We start from the raw sequence: 17,044 nt of genomic DNA on the forward strand, positions 1-17,044 counted from the left end.
AACCAGAGCCACTCTAGCGCCTGGGGCAGAGGCCAAGGAGCCATCCCCAGAGCCCGGGCCATCTTTGCTCCAATGGAGCCTTGGCTGCAGGAGGGGAAGAGAGAGACAGAGAGGAAGGGGGGGGGGGGGGATGGAGAAGCAAATGGGCGCTTCTCCTATGTGCCCTGGCCAGGAATCGAACCCGGGTCCCCCGCACGCCAGGCCAATGCTCTACCGCTGAGCCAACCAGCCAGGGCCAGTTGCCCTTTTTTTTGACAGATTGAAACCATGTGATCACGGTTGAAATTCAGGCAGGTAATGAACAGGATAAAAAAAACCAAAACCAGTTTAGTTTCAGCTAATTTTAGAGTTCAAAATAATGTTACAGAAACACTAGCGAGTTCCCCTTACCCTTAGCCCACCTCCTTTAATATTAACATCCGACATAACCACAGTGCAGTCAGTTACTACCAAAACTGGGGGATTAACATTGGTGCAGACCGTTAACAGACTGAAGTACTTCACTTGAATTATTACTCCAGTTCGCCCATTAATGTCCTTTCCCCGTTCCAGGATCCTGTTCAGACCCCACTTTGCATTTGCTTGTCATTTCACTGTTGCCCTTTTCTGGTCTGTAACAGTCCCTCAGTCTTGCCCCCAGTCTTTCCTCATAGGTGTTCTAAATGTCTTACTGCTGGTAAGGTTAATGTATTGTAGGTGCCTCCACTGTGAAGTAATTAGTTTTCTTTTTTGTAGTTAGTAGATATCTAGAGGGGAGCTACCTTGAAACTGGATTCTTTTAAACTGCTCAATTAAGTAATCTTAGGTGCAGGTTTGTGGACTGAGATTTAAGTCATTTAATTTACAAATCATGCAGTAGCGTTTACCACATTGAACAAATGAATTAGTATAGAGGGTTCTTGTATCCATTAATAGGTTGTCATTTTACTCACTTCAGTTTTAAAATGTCTGTGGGTACCCATGCCGTGTCTTTCGATATCACTAGGATGTAGGTAAATAGATGTTCCAAAGGCACTTACCGCTGCTGTCTTCTTCAGTATTTATTAGACCTGCCAAAGGTGGCACAGCAGGTCGTTGATGGGGCTGGAACTAGAACAGTGTTAACTTGACTCCCCAGTGGCAGTGGTCGGCAAATTCATTAGTCAGCAGGGCCAAATATCAACAGTACAACGATTGAAATTTCTTTTGAGAGCAAAATTTTTTAAACTTTAACTATATAGGTAGGTACATTGTTATTAACTTAATGAGGGTACTCCTAAACTGGCCAAAGAGCCACACTCAAGGGGCCAAGGAACACATTAGCCGACCACTGCCCCAGGGTGAAGCTTGGACACCTGAGGCTGTACTGTAGCACCTTCCTATCCAAGGAAACAGGATTTACTCATTCATAGGTTAAACTCCTCTTCAAAGAGCAGGTCCCTTCATGACAGGCACTTGCACAAACTCTAGAGCCAGATTAGATTCTGAATTGCTTCAATAAGGGAGGAAGCAATGGTTTATTTGCTTGGATTAAGAGTGATGCATTGCCCCGAGTGGCTTTGTGAAAGGAGGTGGAGTTTAGGTGGGCCAGGGGCTGCAACTCTAGAGGTGTTGATTAAAGGCCTGGGGGTAAGTTAGGTTCACACTTAGAGTTATTTATTACTGTAAACCATTTCAAGTTTTCAACCAAGTTGCAGAATCCTTTTTACCAAGTTGACTTTTTGTTCTTAGCTAAACTCTTTTCCCCGAGCCACATTAATAAAATGGAATTTCTTATTAAGAATAAATTATTGAGTAAAATGGAAGCACTGGACTAGGAAAGCAATTGATGCAGTTTGTTTTCAATACCTTCAGAGTGCTGCCACATGCATAGATCACAAGGACTGTCTTAAGTGCCAAGGCATGGGGCATTAATTTTCCTTTGGAGTGGATTCCAGGTTCACAGGATATCAGAAGTGCTGACTTAGCAGTAAAATCCCATTTGTAACATGTTAGATTAGGAACCAGATTGATTTATACGTTGATGTAATGGATCAGGGCACTGTGTGTGCTTAAGAAATGGACAGCCCATTAAATAAGAGCTTTTTCAAAGTAGAGAAGTACAAACAAAACAAAAAAAGATTCTATTATACTCTAGACACGGTTGGGGGATGTTTGATTAGTTGATTTCTAGACATGGTCCACTGAGGCTTTTTATATTTCAGATGATAACTTCTTGAGAGTCTCTTATGACCACAAGGATTAATCTTTCTGAACTTAAAAGTGAATCACTGCAGCATATTAGCTGTCTGGAGTGATTCCAGTTACTCTTCTTTTTCTCGGTGGTAACTGATGTAGGAGCCGTTGCTGCTTAGCTGCCTCTTCCTGTTGCTTTAACCTCTGGTATTTGCGATTCTCTTCAGGGAAGGTAATGCTGACCATCTCAATGCACTTACCACTGCTGTACTGACCTCAGTGGTTGATCTATAAACTGAACATTTATGCAGTGGGAACGCTGTGGTCTTTTAGCCAGCAACCATAATGAATAACAAACACGTGGAACATGGAGTCCGGTGCTAATAAATGGTGCCTGCACCATTTTGACCACTCACAGATGTCTTACCTGTATTCATTTTTGGAGTCTTTTGTATTTTTCTGAAGCTGAAAACGGGGAGAGACAGTCAGACAGACTCCCGCATGCGCCGACCAGGATCCACCCAGCACACCCACCAGGGGCGATGCTCTGCCCCTCCAGAGCGTTGCTTTGCCGCGACCAGAGCCACTCGAGTGCCTGGGGCAGAGGCCAAGGAGCCATCCCCAGCACCTGGGCCATCTTTGCTCCAATGGAGCCTTGGCTGCGGGAGGGGAGGAGAGAGACAGAGAGGAAGGAGGGGAGGGGGTGGAGAAGCAAATGGGCGCTTCTCCTATGTGCCCTGGCCGAGAATCAAACCCGGTTCCCCCCGCACGCCAGGCCGACGCTCTACCGCTGAGCCAACCAGCCAGGGCCCATTTTTGGAGTCTTAAGAGGTAAATTCTCCCCACTTGCTACCCTCCCCCTCCCCCTCCCCCTCCTCCTCCCCCTCCTCCATCACACCCAAAGTCCTATTTGTTTAATGGCTGCCCCCCCCTTTTTTTTTCATATTTTTCTGAAGCTGGAAATAGGGAGAGACAGACAGACTCCCGCATGTGCCCGACCAGGATTCACCCCACACGCCCACCATGGGGCGATGCTCTGCCCATCCTGGGCGTCGCCATATTGCAACCAGAGCCACTCTAGTGCCTGAGGCAGAGGCCACAGAGCCATCCCCAGCGCCTGGGTCATCTTTGCTCCAATGGAGCCTTGACTGCGGGAGGGGAAGAGAGAGACAGAGAGGAAAGCGCCGCGGAGGGGTGGAGAAGCAAATGGGCGCTTCTCCTGTGTGCCCTGGCCGGGAATCAAACCCGGGTCCTCCGCACGCTAGGCCGACGCTCTACCGCTGAGCCAACTGGCCAGGGCTAATGGCTGCTTTTAATGTTAAAAATATACAAGTCCACAGAGAGAATTTAGGAAATATTGCTCAACATTTTTCTGATTTAACTGGTAATTCATATATAGCAGGTTTAGGGAACTGTTTTTGACCTGTCAGTTTGGCTTTCTTGATTACATAGGTAGCATGTCTTACTGAATTTTTTTCATTTATTTCTGTCTAGGCTTTTGAAGTAGGAAGGAAAGAATTTGGGGAGAGCACCGGTTCCAGTACACAAAAGTGTCCCTGGAATTTTCTTGCATTTGTCTCTGTGTGTACCGATTTATAGATGCCCATTTTCTTCCTTTCATAATCAAGTTTCTAGCTATAATTCTTAGATATAGCTCCCAAAATAATGGCCACCACAAGAGGCGTTTGGTTCACACCTTGAATTCATGGTGAGAATTAATACATTTGTCTGTGTGTCCTTGTACTGTCTCATTTCTTTTGATTAAACACCATTAGTGTTCCTTTCCACAGACATCTTTAAATTATTTTCTTTCTTTCTTTGAGGATGGTAGGATTTAACGTCAATCTGTACCTTCACATGTACAGAAGGCATAGGATCTGCCTTCTACTTTATTAGTAAATGACTGTCATCACAATAGGGCCACAATCAATTCTAGTTAATAAAGTTGCTAATTTCTTCTCATTAGATTTAATAGGTGCTTTTCAATCCGGATTGATCTAGACAACATTTTACTTACAAATTTGTTTTCTCCCAGCTATCCAACTGGTGTTTGTACTTCCTCACACTAGTAGAAAGCAGGCTAATTTTCATGTTTCAAAGCAAAACATTTAGGATGGTAAATTGTCCTGGAAAAGGATTATAATGTATTTCAAAATCTAGTGTAGGCTCCCAGTTGGAAGGACCATTCATGTCTGTGTCATCCACCGTTAGTATAGATAAATAAGAATTGTGTAGAAAGCACACATTTTCCTCTACAGTACTTTAAGTCAGATATACCGTATTTCCCCATGTATGAGGTGCACACTTTTCCAAAAAAATTTGGGGTCTGAAAACTGGGTGCATCTTACACAGTAGTTGTGGCATTTCAAATGCCATAGATGGAATTGAGGACAAGGTATTAATATAGGAAGACAGTGATTCGTCATCAGACACAGATGAGGAGAAGCTAATGGATGAGAGTTTTGACAGTGATTAGGAGTTGTATGAATTTTATGATGAATAAAACTTGAGTTCAATAACTTTATGTAATACATTTTTTCAAATTTTGAGCCCCAAAATTAAGGTGCATCCTAGGCATGGGAGCATCTTGTACATGGGAAAATACAGTACTTTCTGTTATAGGAAAAACATTTTATGTTAATTATTCATTTTAAAAAGAACAGTATAATAGACAATAAAATCTAATCATACTACCCCTATCCCTGCCAAGTTTTAACATTTTAAAAAGCGGTTTTACTTTGAACAGTCTTTTACATTAGAGAAGATCACAGAACTCCATTGTGGGTGCAACCATCCTTGTTGGCATGTTTCTAGATATTAGGATGTGTATGTTTTCTTCCTAGTGCAAGACACTTTGCAGGAGACTTGTCATCATGCCTAGATGTTATTTCTCACCTGTAACTTGTGAATTGTTAGAGAATACTAGCCAAAGAAAGATTTTATACAATAGTTGTTTTTTTTGCCTGACACGAGGTAAAATTGTCCATGAAATCCCTTTTAGTGTTGTTTCCATGAATGACCACCAGTTATTGACTAACACTAGCCAGAATTGTCGTTGTCTTCTTCCTCATCCCCCTAACTAATCAGTCACCACGGCTTGCTTGTTTTGCTCTCTGGGATCTCTCTGGGATCTTTCCATCACCCTCCCTCAGCCCAAGATACCATGTCTCCCTGGACTGCAGCTCCAGCTTTCAGAGCTGTTCCCTTGCATCGCTCGCCTTCCCCGTTGATCTGTTCTTCACCCAGCATCCAGAGAAAGCATCAAAGCTACATTTTGTAAACACTAGTTTTGTGCTTAAAACCTCTTTGCATATCCAGTGATAAAGACCAAAGAAAGTCCTTTCTTGGTCCACAGACTGTCCAGTCTTGTCCCTGTATGCCTCCCCTCCCGTCTTTAGCGTTCTACCCTCCCCGCACTTTGATGCTCATAGCTCTGCTCTACTCATGTGCCATTCTTTTCGGGAAGCTTTCCTGATCACCTTCTCCAAGCCTAAGGCAGATTCCCTTGTGATATGCTTTTTCATCGCTGCATTCTTTCCTTTTCTAGTGGTCTGGGCATATGATCACACTTTTTTGGTGTTATGGACTACTGCACTAGATCACAAGTCCCATGAGGTTGGGGGCCACAACTTTTTAGTTACCCTTGTGTCTTAAGCATCTCACTTGTTGCTTTGCATAATAGTAGCTGCTCAATAAAATTTAGTGTGAGTGGGCCCTGGCCGGTTGGCTCAGTGGTAGAGCGTTGGCCTGGCGTGCAGGAGTCCCGGGTTCGATTCCCGGCCAGGGCACACAGGAGAGGTGCCCATCTGCTTCTCCACCCCTCCCCCTCTCCTTCCTCTCTGTCTCTCTCTTCCCCTCCCGCAGCCAAGGCTCCATTGGAGCAAAGTTGGCCCAGACGCTGAGGATGGCTCCATGGCCTCTGCCTCAGGCGCTAGTATGGCTCTGGTTGCAACAGAGCGACGCCCCAGAGGGGCAGAGCATCACCCCCTGGTGGGCGTGCCGGGTGGATCCCGGTCGGGCGCATGCAGGAGTCTGTCTGCCTCCCCGTTTCCAACTTCAGAAAAATACAAAAAAAAAAAAATTTAGTGTGAGTGAATTGAGTAAAATTACTGGAACTTTAGACATTTTATACTTTTGTGGTTTGACAGTAAGGAACAGAAAATAGATTTGCTTGTATTAGAGGAGACTGCAGTTAGGTTATAGGTTTCTAAATCAGAAGCATCCAGATGGGGACTGTGGTTTAGACTTCTTATTGGCCTTTCACTTTGATTATGTACACCCAAAGGTCATTTTTTTAAGCAAGAGAGAGAGGAAGGGAGAGAGAAGCATCAACTCATAGTTGCGTCAGTTTTTGTTGTTCATCGATTGCCTCTCTTGACTGGGGGGCTTGAGCCAAGCCAGTGACCTTGGGCTCAAGCCAGTGACTGTGGGACAATGTCTTTGATCCCACGCTCAAGCCAGCAACTTCGGGGCTTCGAACCTGGGTCCTCAGTGTCACACACAGGTCGATGCTCCATCTACTGTGCCACCACTTTGTCAGGCCAAAGGTCATTTTTATTCTGGCCTAAGTCCTGGGAAAAAGATTTGCTTATAACATAAAAATAGTAAAACAATGAAGATATTTTAAAAATTAGTTCTACAGTCACAAACAACTGAGTAAGCTTTGTGCCAGCCTTTTTGGAATAAACCTGTTTTTTACCCTCTTTGGTAGGCTCTTGCAGCCAATGCTGGAACTGGATTTGCTGTCGCTGAGCCTCAAATTGCAATGTTTTGTGGAAAGTTAAATATGCATGTGAACATTCAGACTGGGAAGTGGGAGCCTGACCCAACAGGCACAAAGAGCTGCTTTGGAACAAAAGAAGAAGTTCTTCAGTACTGTCAGGAGGTAAGAGTGTTGCCTGAAAGTTAAAACTTTTTTTTTTCCTGTGTCAAATTTGAGCCTATTTGCCTTAGAAATGGATAGTCTGTCATTATTCTTTTTTGACCTAAGATCTAGTTGCTAATGACTGGCACTTGGGGCCTTTTGTTTCCAAGCCAGTGATATGATTGAGACTTGTCAGAGGCATTTGCCTGTGTGTGCTGTGATCTTCAGTCCTTTAAGGAAGCAAGCCTGCAGAAGCACAGCCTGCTTCTCTTCTCTGGGCTTCTGCTTCTTATGGGAAGATGTGAGGCTAAACACGTCACATGTGTGCTGTGTTTTCCGCTTGCTGTAATGACCATCTCAGGTCTGATTTAACTTGGTTTTGGTCAAAACTTGACCTAGCAAGGTTATAAGATGTTGAACTTCTTAGAAGACTGGCACGTAGGGCCAGGGTCAAAGCATTATTCTGTAATTTTATTAACAAGACATCCCATAGAATTGCCTCTTAAATGTTTTAGTTCATTAACTCAGCTACTTAATGTACCCTACAAGTGGCCTTGGTCTCTAATAGATTTATTGAGCGGAAAGTTTGCTGCTTTTGTATGTCCTTAAGTCTTAAGTAAAGATTTCCTTTTTTTTAGAGAATGCATTACTTGTCAAAAGTCTCACAAGAAAACTAATTGTTACAATATCTTTTTACTTGAAGAGTTTATCTGCAGCCAGGGACAGCAAAGTGGAACTTGAAGTTTATACAGGATAACGGTGACGCTGAGCAAACAGGGACACTCCTCCTTACTTGTGAGTGAATGTCCATGTATTATGGACCAAGTCAGTTTATTGTGAGCATGTTCTTTTCCCTTGCAGATGTATCCAGAGCTACAGATCACCAACGTGATGGAAGCCAACCAGCCCGTCAGTGTGGACAATTGGTGCCAGAGGGACAAAAAGCATTGCAAGAGCCACATTGTCATTCCTTTCAAGTGTCTTGGTGAGTATTCTGTAGACATTCTTGGGTACTTCGCAGGAAGTGAGGTCCCTCAATTTTAATTTTCTCTTGGCTCACAGTGAAATATCTACATCTGTTAAGGGGGGGAGGATACAAGAATTTATTGTGGGACTTTCTCTTTTGAATATTTATTGCTTTCTGTGTTGATTATTGACTTGTCTTTGATGGTTACTAATGCTCCCTCTCCCATTGTGGGAATCCTATCTTTTAAGGATGAGTATTTTCCATGGCCCTGAATGAGCGAGCAGTCCAGCTTTGCTTCCCATGGAGAGTGTGAAGTTTTAAGTCATAGTAGTGCATGGTACTGAAGCAGCCCACAGATACAGCGTTAACATAGACACTCTGGGTAGTTCTGTAGATGTATGTAAATTTTTAGCTATGAATTTAACTTTTACCCTTCCCTCCCATCTTTAAAATCTTTCCTAAAATGGAATACATTGCTTTTCTCATTCTCACATGTAGCAAAATAACAGAAGAGTCGGATCTGAATAACAGTATTTAAAATACATAGCAATTACTTTGTTTTAAGAGTACTCAGTAGGGAAAAGGGGGACACTGCTGTGTGTAACACCATTGACTTGACTCTTGAGCATCATGCAGTAGTGTGAGACTTGGAAAAATTTTTTGTGATGAGGTTTAAGGATGTTCTAATATTCTGTTTGGCTCCAAGAAATTTCTGTGTATGAAGTATCATTTATTCTCTATAAAATTCTCAAACTAAATGAAACAATATTCTTGAGTATTTGTAGATAGACAGTGCTTGGAATAATTTCTTCCTTTTGCATCTTTACCCCTAAAGACTTTGCAGCCTGCTCTTCCTCTTCCTGTATGTTCTATGTCACTTGCTGGCTCCACGACCCTCCCAGAACTCTGAGCTTGAGACATGGGAGATCCAGTGAGTTTTCAAGCCAGTCTGACTCTTGCCTCTTTATTATGGCTTATATCCATATTTCAGGGCACTGAGGCACTCCAGGACGTTGTAGCAGACTCACAGGGATATTGTGGGATGTTTTTGGTTTTTAAGGGAAACATCTGTCATATATCCTGTGAGCTACTAGCTGGGGATATTCATTCACAGTTTCAACATCTGATTATTTTATTCCTTTCTCTGACCTTGTTTGTTGAGGTGTATTAGTGGTTCCTGTGATAAAAAGTTAGCATCACACAAATCACTGTAGCAGAAAGAAGAGTGATAGTGTCAGTTGATGACAACATTGGAAGAGTTGCGCAGGCCCTAAGGCAAGGGTCAGGAACCTATGGCTCGCGAGCCAGATGTGGTTCTTTTGATGGCTGCATCTGGCTCGTAGACAAATCTTTAATAAAAAAATAATAATGTTAAAAAAATAAAACATTCTCATGTATTACAATCCATTCATTTCCTACTGCTCATGTTCGTGGTTGCGGGTGGCTGGAGTCAATACAGCTGTCCTCCGGGACAACACCCAATTTTTATTGGCTAATATGTAAGGTACATGGGTTGTTGTATGGCTCTCACGGAATTACATTTTAAAATATCTGGCGTTCATGGCTTTCTCAGCCAAAAAGGTTCCCGACCCCCGCCCTAAGGTGTTAGGACACAGCGCTTAGTAATTGGTTGGCCGTAACTATGTGACTTTTGGGCATTCTTTTGGACTTGGGGTGCTATGAGAAAAGTTACTGAGGCACTCATGTGCTCTGACTCGGGAGTTTGGGAACCTCTGGCTTACAACTTCTCTGGCTGCTTCCCACTCCTCTAGCTGAGCCATCCATCATTTTCTTCCCAGGCTGCGACAGCGGCCTCCATGCATGTTCTTAGTTCTGTTGTCCAGTCTGTTGCCCTCTGATCTAAAATGAAGATTGAGTGGTCTCTCCTGCATATGAAACACTTTAGTGGCTCTTCTTCGCCTAAAAAATGTTTAATTAAGCTCCTTAGCATGGATTAAAACTCTATAATGTGGCCCTTGCTTAACTCTGTTCTGTTTTCTACACACACACACACACACACACACACACACACACACACACACACACACACACACACACCCACCCACACACCCTTCTATTCATCAGCTTGGACAGCTAGCTCATGGCTGCTGGCCACTTACCCTCCAGTTCTTATTGTTTGGAGTGACTTTCCTCTACTTAACTTTACTTGGGAAGTTCTCTAAGACTTATCTAGGGGATGCTTCCTTTAAAGGAAGTTTTTCCTCCTGGTTTTAAGCTTTTCTTTTCTCTCAAGAAAACGAAATTTCTGAAATTCTCCATGGTCTGACCATTATGCCCGTCAGATTGCACAGTCAGTGATTTCTGTTTCTCTGTCATTCTCCAGCTTTGTTGTAAGCACCTGGAAGAAACACTGGCCCTGCTTGAGTGTTTTTGGTCCCCTGAGCCCACAACAGTGCCTAGAACATAGGATACACTCCTTATGATCATTACCAGACAAGACCACTGCCATAGCTAGCACATGACAAAAATTTGATTTTACTGCTTTATTTTCACTGTTGTAGTTTGAATTTCTCAGTGTGTTACAGAACCAAACAGTGAAATGATCTTGTCATTAACTAAATGCATAGACAGTTTGACCATAAACCATTCAGTACTTTCAGTGCGTTGCCGCAAATGAAGCATTTTACAGCCTTCTTTGTTACTTAATTCAGACAGTTATTCAGGTGTATACCAGTATCCATAACAACTTTTTAACCAGTTGGTAGAGCGACCTATTTTTATTTTTAAATGAATACAGTTGCCTGAGCCCAGGTTGGTGAAGGAGCAGGTGACGGGGTGGACGGGAGGTGGTAGGAGAGCAGTGCTGCTGCTGCTGCTTGCTTCCTTGTCTCCAGTTAGCAAGTAGCAGATTCTGTGTCTCTCGCTCTCCCACCAACTGCCCCATAGAGCACCCAGGAGAACTGACATTGGTCGAGCGGCACGACCTTCTTTTTACCATGCAGTACTTCGAAAGCCTTTGGTGCTAGACTTTTAGTTACTTTTGCCTTTTTCAATTAAAAATATAACAATTCAAAATTAATTTCAAGTTTATAGAATGGTTGCAAAAATACTGCCTGAGCTTTTGTCTATCCTTTCTTTAGATTTCAGATTTTCTGTTGATTGATGGATATAATAAAATTAATCTTAACTACTAGTTTTTTGTTTTTCAATCATTCAAGTTGCAGACATGATGTCCTTTTGTCTCTTTTTTATTTTTACCTTTGAAAATAAACTTATTATTTATTTGTATTTTTCTGAAGTGAGAGAAGCAGGGAGGCAGAGAGACAGACTCCCGCATGCGCCCGACCAGGGCCACCTTTTAACTTTTAATGTATTTCCTAAAAACAAGGACATTCTCCTAAATAACCACAGCCCAGTCACCAAAATCAGGAAGTTATTATTGGTCCAGTATCTGATCTACAGACCCTATTCACGTTTTGCCTGTTGTTCCAATAATACCAGAGTCTAATTCACAACCTGTGTTCATTTAGTTCTCTCTGTAGCCTTTTCTCGTCTTTCATGACCTTGATATTTATATAGAGCAGTGATTTTCAACCTTTTTCATCTCATGGTAAACATAAACTAATTACTAAAATTCTGGAGAGCTCAGTATTCCAGGTCCATGCCTTATCTACTGTGCCACCATACACCATAGGTCAGGCAAGTTGTATGAGTTCTTTACAAATTTTGCATATATATTAACACCTTATGGGATGTGTCTTTGGCAAATACCTTCTCCCATCCAGTAGGCTGGCTGTCTTAGATTTGCCAATGGTTTCCTTTGCTGTGCAAAAATTTTTTAGATTGATGTAGTCTAGTCCTATTTGTTTATTTTTTCTTTTCTTTCTCTTGCCCAAGGAGAATATATCAGAAAAAATTCTGCTAGGAGAGATGTCAGAGATTTTACTGCCTTTTTTTTTCTTCTAGAAGTTTTATGGTTTTGAGTTTTATATCTAAGTCTTTAATCCATTTTGAGTTTATTCTTGTATATGGTATAGGAAGATGGTCTAGTTTCTTTTTTTTTCTTGCACTTCGCTGTCTAATTTTCCTAACACCATTTACTGAATAGATGGTCTTAACCCCACTGTAGATTCTTGCCTCTTTTGTCAAATATTAATTGACCATATAAATATGGATTTATTTGGGGGCTCTCTAATCTGTTCCATTGATTTTTGTGTCTGTTTTTATGCCATTACCATGTTGTTTTGATTTTATAATAACCTTGTATAGTTTGCTTGCTGTCAGGTACCATGACACCTCCAAATTTGTTCTTTCTCAAGATTGCTATGGCTAATCAGTCTTCTTTGGTTCCATATAAATTTTGCCATGTTTGCTGCATCTCCATTTTATCTTTTTAATAAAGGATTTAGCTGTTCCAAAGTCTTATCGATGACTTCCATCCCTTTTCCTTCCTCCCTTTGTCCCGTTCTCCTCCAGAGGTAACTACCACTAAGCTGTTGTTAGCATGTGTCATTCTTACTTATGTTTTTGTGCTTTTACACATATTGTGTATCTATAAACAGTTTTAAAATTTACATTGATAGTGTACTGTCCCTGACCTTTCACAACTTGCTGTTACTTGATATCATTTTGGTGTTTATCTAAGGTGAGATATAAATAGATTTAGTTAATTCATTTTTAACCTGACATAGTATTACATTGTGTGTGTTTTTTTAATTTAACCTAGTTTCTTTATTGTTTGTATCGAGCATAGCCAGTAATGAAATAGCTGTTTTAAATTTTTCTGGTGTTGCAGTTATACATATAAAATTGAAGTTTTACAAATTAAAGTATATTATCTGATAACTATGGTTGTATGGTTTGTGTTATATAAAACAAGTGACTCAGTTCAAGACTTTAGCAACATTAACAGCCTCCTGTCTACCAGATTTTGCTGTGACCTTTTCATGTGTTACATCAGTTCATCCTCGCAGCAATAGGATAAGGAAAGCACAGAAATGTTAAGTAACTTGCCTGAGACCACTGTGCTAGTAATGCTGGTGCTCAGATTGAACCCTGGCGTTTAATCCTGTACACACTGCCTCTGTTGCTGCTTTTTGTCATAAATGAACAAATGTAAAAGTTACCTCATTACAAAATAGTCACATTAAACAATGTGAGTTGGTGTTTAGATGTAAGAATATTATGTAATTTCTACTTAGATAATCAGGACTGTCTTTCCCGTAGAGGCAAATCTGGGTTTACTGTGAGATTTTTTTTTTTAAGCTTTGATTTTTCAGTCTGGTTGATTGGTAATTTGTATACACGCTCTACTTCCCTAGATCCTTTATGTCCTTCAAGGGCAGCACTATGTCTAACTTACCTTTGTGTTCCTGCTGTTAGTATCAGATTGAGCTCTTTGGCCCTAGAGTCCCTGTGCAGACAGTAGTGTGAAGTCTCACTACCATGTGGAAAGCTATTTTGGAAGCAGGCTTCACTGCTGCAGCTTGTAATGTCAGGAACACTTTTTTCCCTTACATTAAATCAGTGACTTCCTTTACTTGCCACTTGAATAGTTGTATTGCTGGCTTCTGTGATGCTTGAAGATGAGGCCGATAGGTCCTGCAGAGCCACGCTGCGATGACGAGACTAGGGAGTGGGTCTACGTAGACTTTCCACTAGTGCAAAGCCCTGAGACTTTTCTCAGGCCATGTTACTATCTTAATGTACTTTTTATTTTTTAAACCTCAGAGGTTAGTCTGCCCACTTCCTTCCCCTGAGCCATCTTACCGAATTTCTCCCTGAGCTAAGCACACATCGCTCTCTCCCATGACTTTCCTTTGGGCACATGTCGGGGATGCATCAGTTGCCTGGCATGCTTGCTCAGTGCAGAGTGCTGCGGCCGCCTCAGATCTGCTGAAGCAGACTCTGTGTGGTAATCTGGTGATACATGTGCAAGCTTTTTAGTTTTTTATTATGGAAGTGACACCTATCTAGACACAGAAAACAGTACTCTTAGCTCCCTTGTCCCCATTGCCCACCTGTGTAACAGTCATTAATTCATGAGCCATGCTTCTTCCTCTGTGGCCTCCCTCCCACCTTCCCTGATTATCTAGAAACAAATCACAGATACCTTTTTCTGTAAATACTTTAACTTACGTTTCTAGAAGATAAGGATTCTGTTCTCTAAACAGCAGTGTGGACCCTCCCCCCCCCCCCAGCTTTTTATTTTTAAGAAGTTATAGAGTACAGAAAAATTTATGGTAGTGAATACCCCTATATTCTTTTCTTTTCTTTTTTTTTGTATTTTTCTGAAGTTGGAAACGGGGAGGCAGTCAGAGAGACTCCCGCATGCGCCCAACCAGGATCCACCCGGCACTCCCACCAGGGGGCGATGCTCTGCCCATCTGAGGCGTTGCTCTGCTGCAACTAGAGCCATACTAGCGCCTGAGGCAGAGGCCATGGAGCCATCCTCAGCGCCTGGGCCAACTTTGCTCCAATGGAGCCTTGGCTGCGGGAGGGGAAGAGAGAGACAGAGAGGAAGGAGAGGGGGAGGGGTGGAGAAGCAGATGGGCGCCTCTCCTGTGTGCCCTGGCAGGGAATCGAACCCGGGACTCCTGCACGCCAGGCCGACGCTCTTCCACTGAGCCAACCGGCCAGGGCCCCCCTATATTATTGATATGGGTTCTCCAGTTTTGCCTTATTTATCTATTTCATTATGTGTATGTGTGTGCTGTCCCAAATTATGTTGTTGTTAAAAACTATTTGAAAATATATTGAAACATTGTGATAGTTCACCTTCAAATACTTTATCTTGTTTCTCTTAAGAGCAATGACATTTTCTTTATTTATTTAGATTTTACTTATTGATTTTAGAGAGGAAAGAGAGAGAAAGGCAAGGGTGGTGGAGGAGAAACATCAGCTTCTGTCTGCTGCTTGTATATGCCTTGACCCGGCAAGCCCGGTGTCTCAAACCAGCAACCCCAGCATCCCAGGTTGATGCTTCATCCACTGCGCCACCACAGGTCAGGCAGGACATTCTTTTATAACTATGATACAGTCATCACATTTTGAACAATTTCTCTAAATGTGTGAAGACTTTATAGCTCCCTTGTAAAAGATCACATGTTATAGTTGATCTAGAACTGTTCCTTTTTATTTTTCTCTTTCGTGATGATATTTTTAAAAAAGATTTAAGGCCATTTGTTTAACAGACTGTCCATGAATCTGAACTTGTCTTACTGTTTTATGATTAGACTGAAATGACATATTTTTCAAAATGACTGTATAGGTTATAAGTCCTTCTTATGACATCACATATGTCAGTTTGTCCATGATGGATAAGATAGTGTCTGCCAAAGTTTTCCATTGCTAGGGTACCTGGTCCCCTTGGTCATTAGCTCTCCATTGGTGATTCTTACCTGAGTCAGGGATCGCAGTGGTGGTTGGTCTTAGAGCTAGGTGTCTTTCAGTACACAGCAGGCTAACAGAAGCATCATCTATACCTTAGGGGAACACCTAGTCTTACTTTATTGGGCAGAAATACAGAAGTAAAAGGCTAGGAATATGGTTTATGTGAAATTGGGTGGGGGGAGGGAGAACCTGTGTGTGTTTGAGTAATGGAAGGGGGGTCCTCTTCCTGTTCTCTTGTTACGGGTTGTGTAGCCTTGTAACGGGACATAAGGAGTTGGAGTCCAGGAAGAGTGAGGACTGTTCTGGGCTTAATGGTTGTAATGGCATGTTGAGCTCTTGTGGCCGTTCGCTTGGAGCGATAACATCAGTGGGCCTCTGATAAGAGCTCCACTGCACCTGCCTGTACCTGACAATGCAGCTGTAATAATCGGCAGTGAGGGTTGTTTCCATCTCCATCATGATCAGGTTTGCTTTTGACAAAGCTTCTCTTTTCCAGTGGGTGAATTTGTAAGTGACGTTCTACTAGTTCCAGAAAAGTGCCAGTTTTTTCACAAAGAGCGGATGGAGGTCTGCGAGAACCACCAGCATTGGCACACTGTAGTCAAAGAGGTAAAGGAGTGGATGGAAAAAGTTGTGGTTTTTTTTTTTCTTTTGGGAGAGAAAGCAGCATTTTCCTTCAAATCTCCCCATGATTTTAAATTAATTTATTTTCTTTTTCTTCATCAAAGTTAGCTATTACTTGTATCTTCTAAATTAAGTATATTTGGGAGAAGAAATGATACTTTTGTAGGGAAGTTTGGTGTTGGCCATTCAGACCGCAGAGGTAAGGATATTAAAAGAGATGATTATCGAAGGCTCTTGTCTACAGGGCTCCTGAGGCGGCCATCCTAAACCCCAGGCCTCAGGGTAGGAATGACCTGTTATGGGCAGCCTGGTCACACACACTGACAGGATCAGCTGTCCTTCATTCTAGGGGAGAGAAACAAGACCGTTTCCTGGCGCTTGTCTTCTGTAGTTCGGTTGGTTCTCCAGTGTGTGTGTGTTTCTTTGGTCAGATTCTGAAGCAGTGGCCCCGCAGTGAGGAGGAGGTGAATGTGGACCCCCGCTTTCTGGCGTTGATTGTTACTGGAAGAAACCCCTTTATTTCTTTCCAACTTTGGGCTCTCATTGTTTTTTGCCCAGATGATGTTTCCCCATTTCAAGTTAGGCAAAATGTGTAAATCTTCCTAAAATAGTAACACCACAACATTTTGACAGAAAATCTCTGTGTCTAAAAGAGAATGCATTAAATAGTGGTTTGATAAAGGAAGGGGTGTTTTGGCTAAAGCCAGGAGCCAGATGTGTTCTGATGTTGGTCCGTGGGTTTCTTTCAGGCCTGTCTGACGCAGGGACTGACCTTATATAGCTACGGCATGCTGCTGCCCTGCGGGGTCGATCAATTCCATGGCACCGAGTATGTGTGCTGCCCTCAGACACAGGTCAGCGACTCGGCTGTGTCAAAAGAAGAGGAGGAAGACGAGGAAGAGGCGGGAGAGGAGGAGGAAGAGGAAGACTATGATATTTACAAAAGGTGAGCTCCTGTCCTGAACTGGTGAGGTTGTTTGCTGGTGGCTGTGGGCGGCTGGGTGACATGGGCATCGGCTCGTTCATGCTGGAGCTGAGCCAGCTTGCACTTCGTTCTAGTTGGATCTGATCATGGGAGGACC

At 42.5% G+C, this 17,044-nt stretch overlaps 1 protein-coding gene across 4 annotated transcripts in view; it reads left to right on the forward strand.

The window, feature by feature from the left end:
- APLP2 (amyloid beta precursor like protein 2) overlaps positions 1-17,044 on the forward strand; it is a 75,854-nt gene that overhangs the window by 34,870 nt on the left and 23,940 nt on the right. For all 4 annotated transcript variants that reach the window (XM_066365240.1, XM_066365241.1, XM_066365238.1 and 1 more), the window contains exons 2-5: positions 6,866-7,039; positions 7,880-8,003; positions 15,835-15,947; positions 16,712-16,908. In XM_066365240.1, the coding sequence (XP_066221337.1) occupies positions 6,866-7,039; positions 7,880-8,003; positions 15,835-15,947; positions 16,712-16,908 (608 nt within the window). The remainder of the gene's footprint in view (positions 1-6,865; positions 7,040-7,879; positions 8,004-15,834; positions 15,948-16,711; positions 16,909-17,044) is intronic.

The sequence above is a fragment of the Saccopteryx leptura genome, chromosome 2 (genome assembly GCF_036850995.1).
Source record: "Saccopteryx leptura isolate mSacLep1 chromosome 2, mSacLep1_pri_phased_curated, whole genome shotgun sequence".
In the NCBI taxonomy this organism is placed as follows: Eukaryota; Metazoa; Chordata; class Mammalia; order Chiroptera; family Emballonuridae; genus Saccopteryx; species Saccopteryx leptura.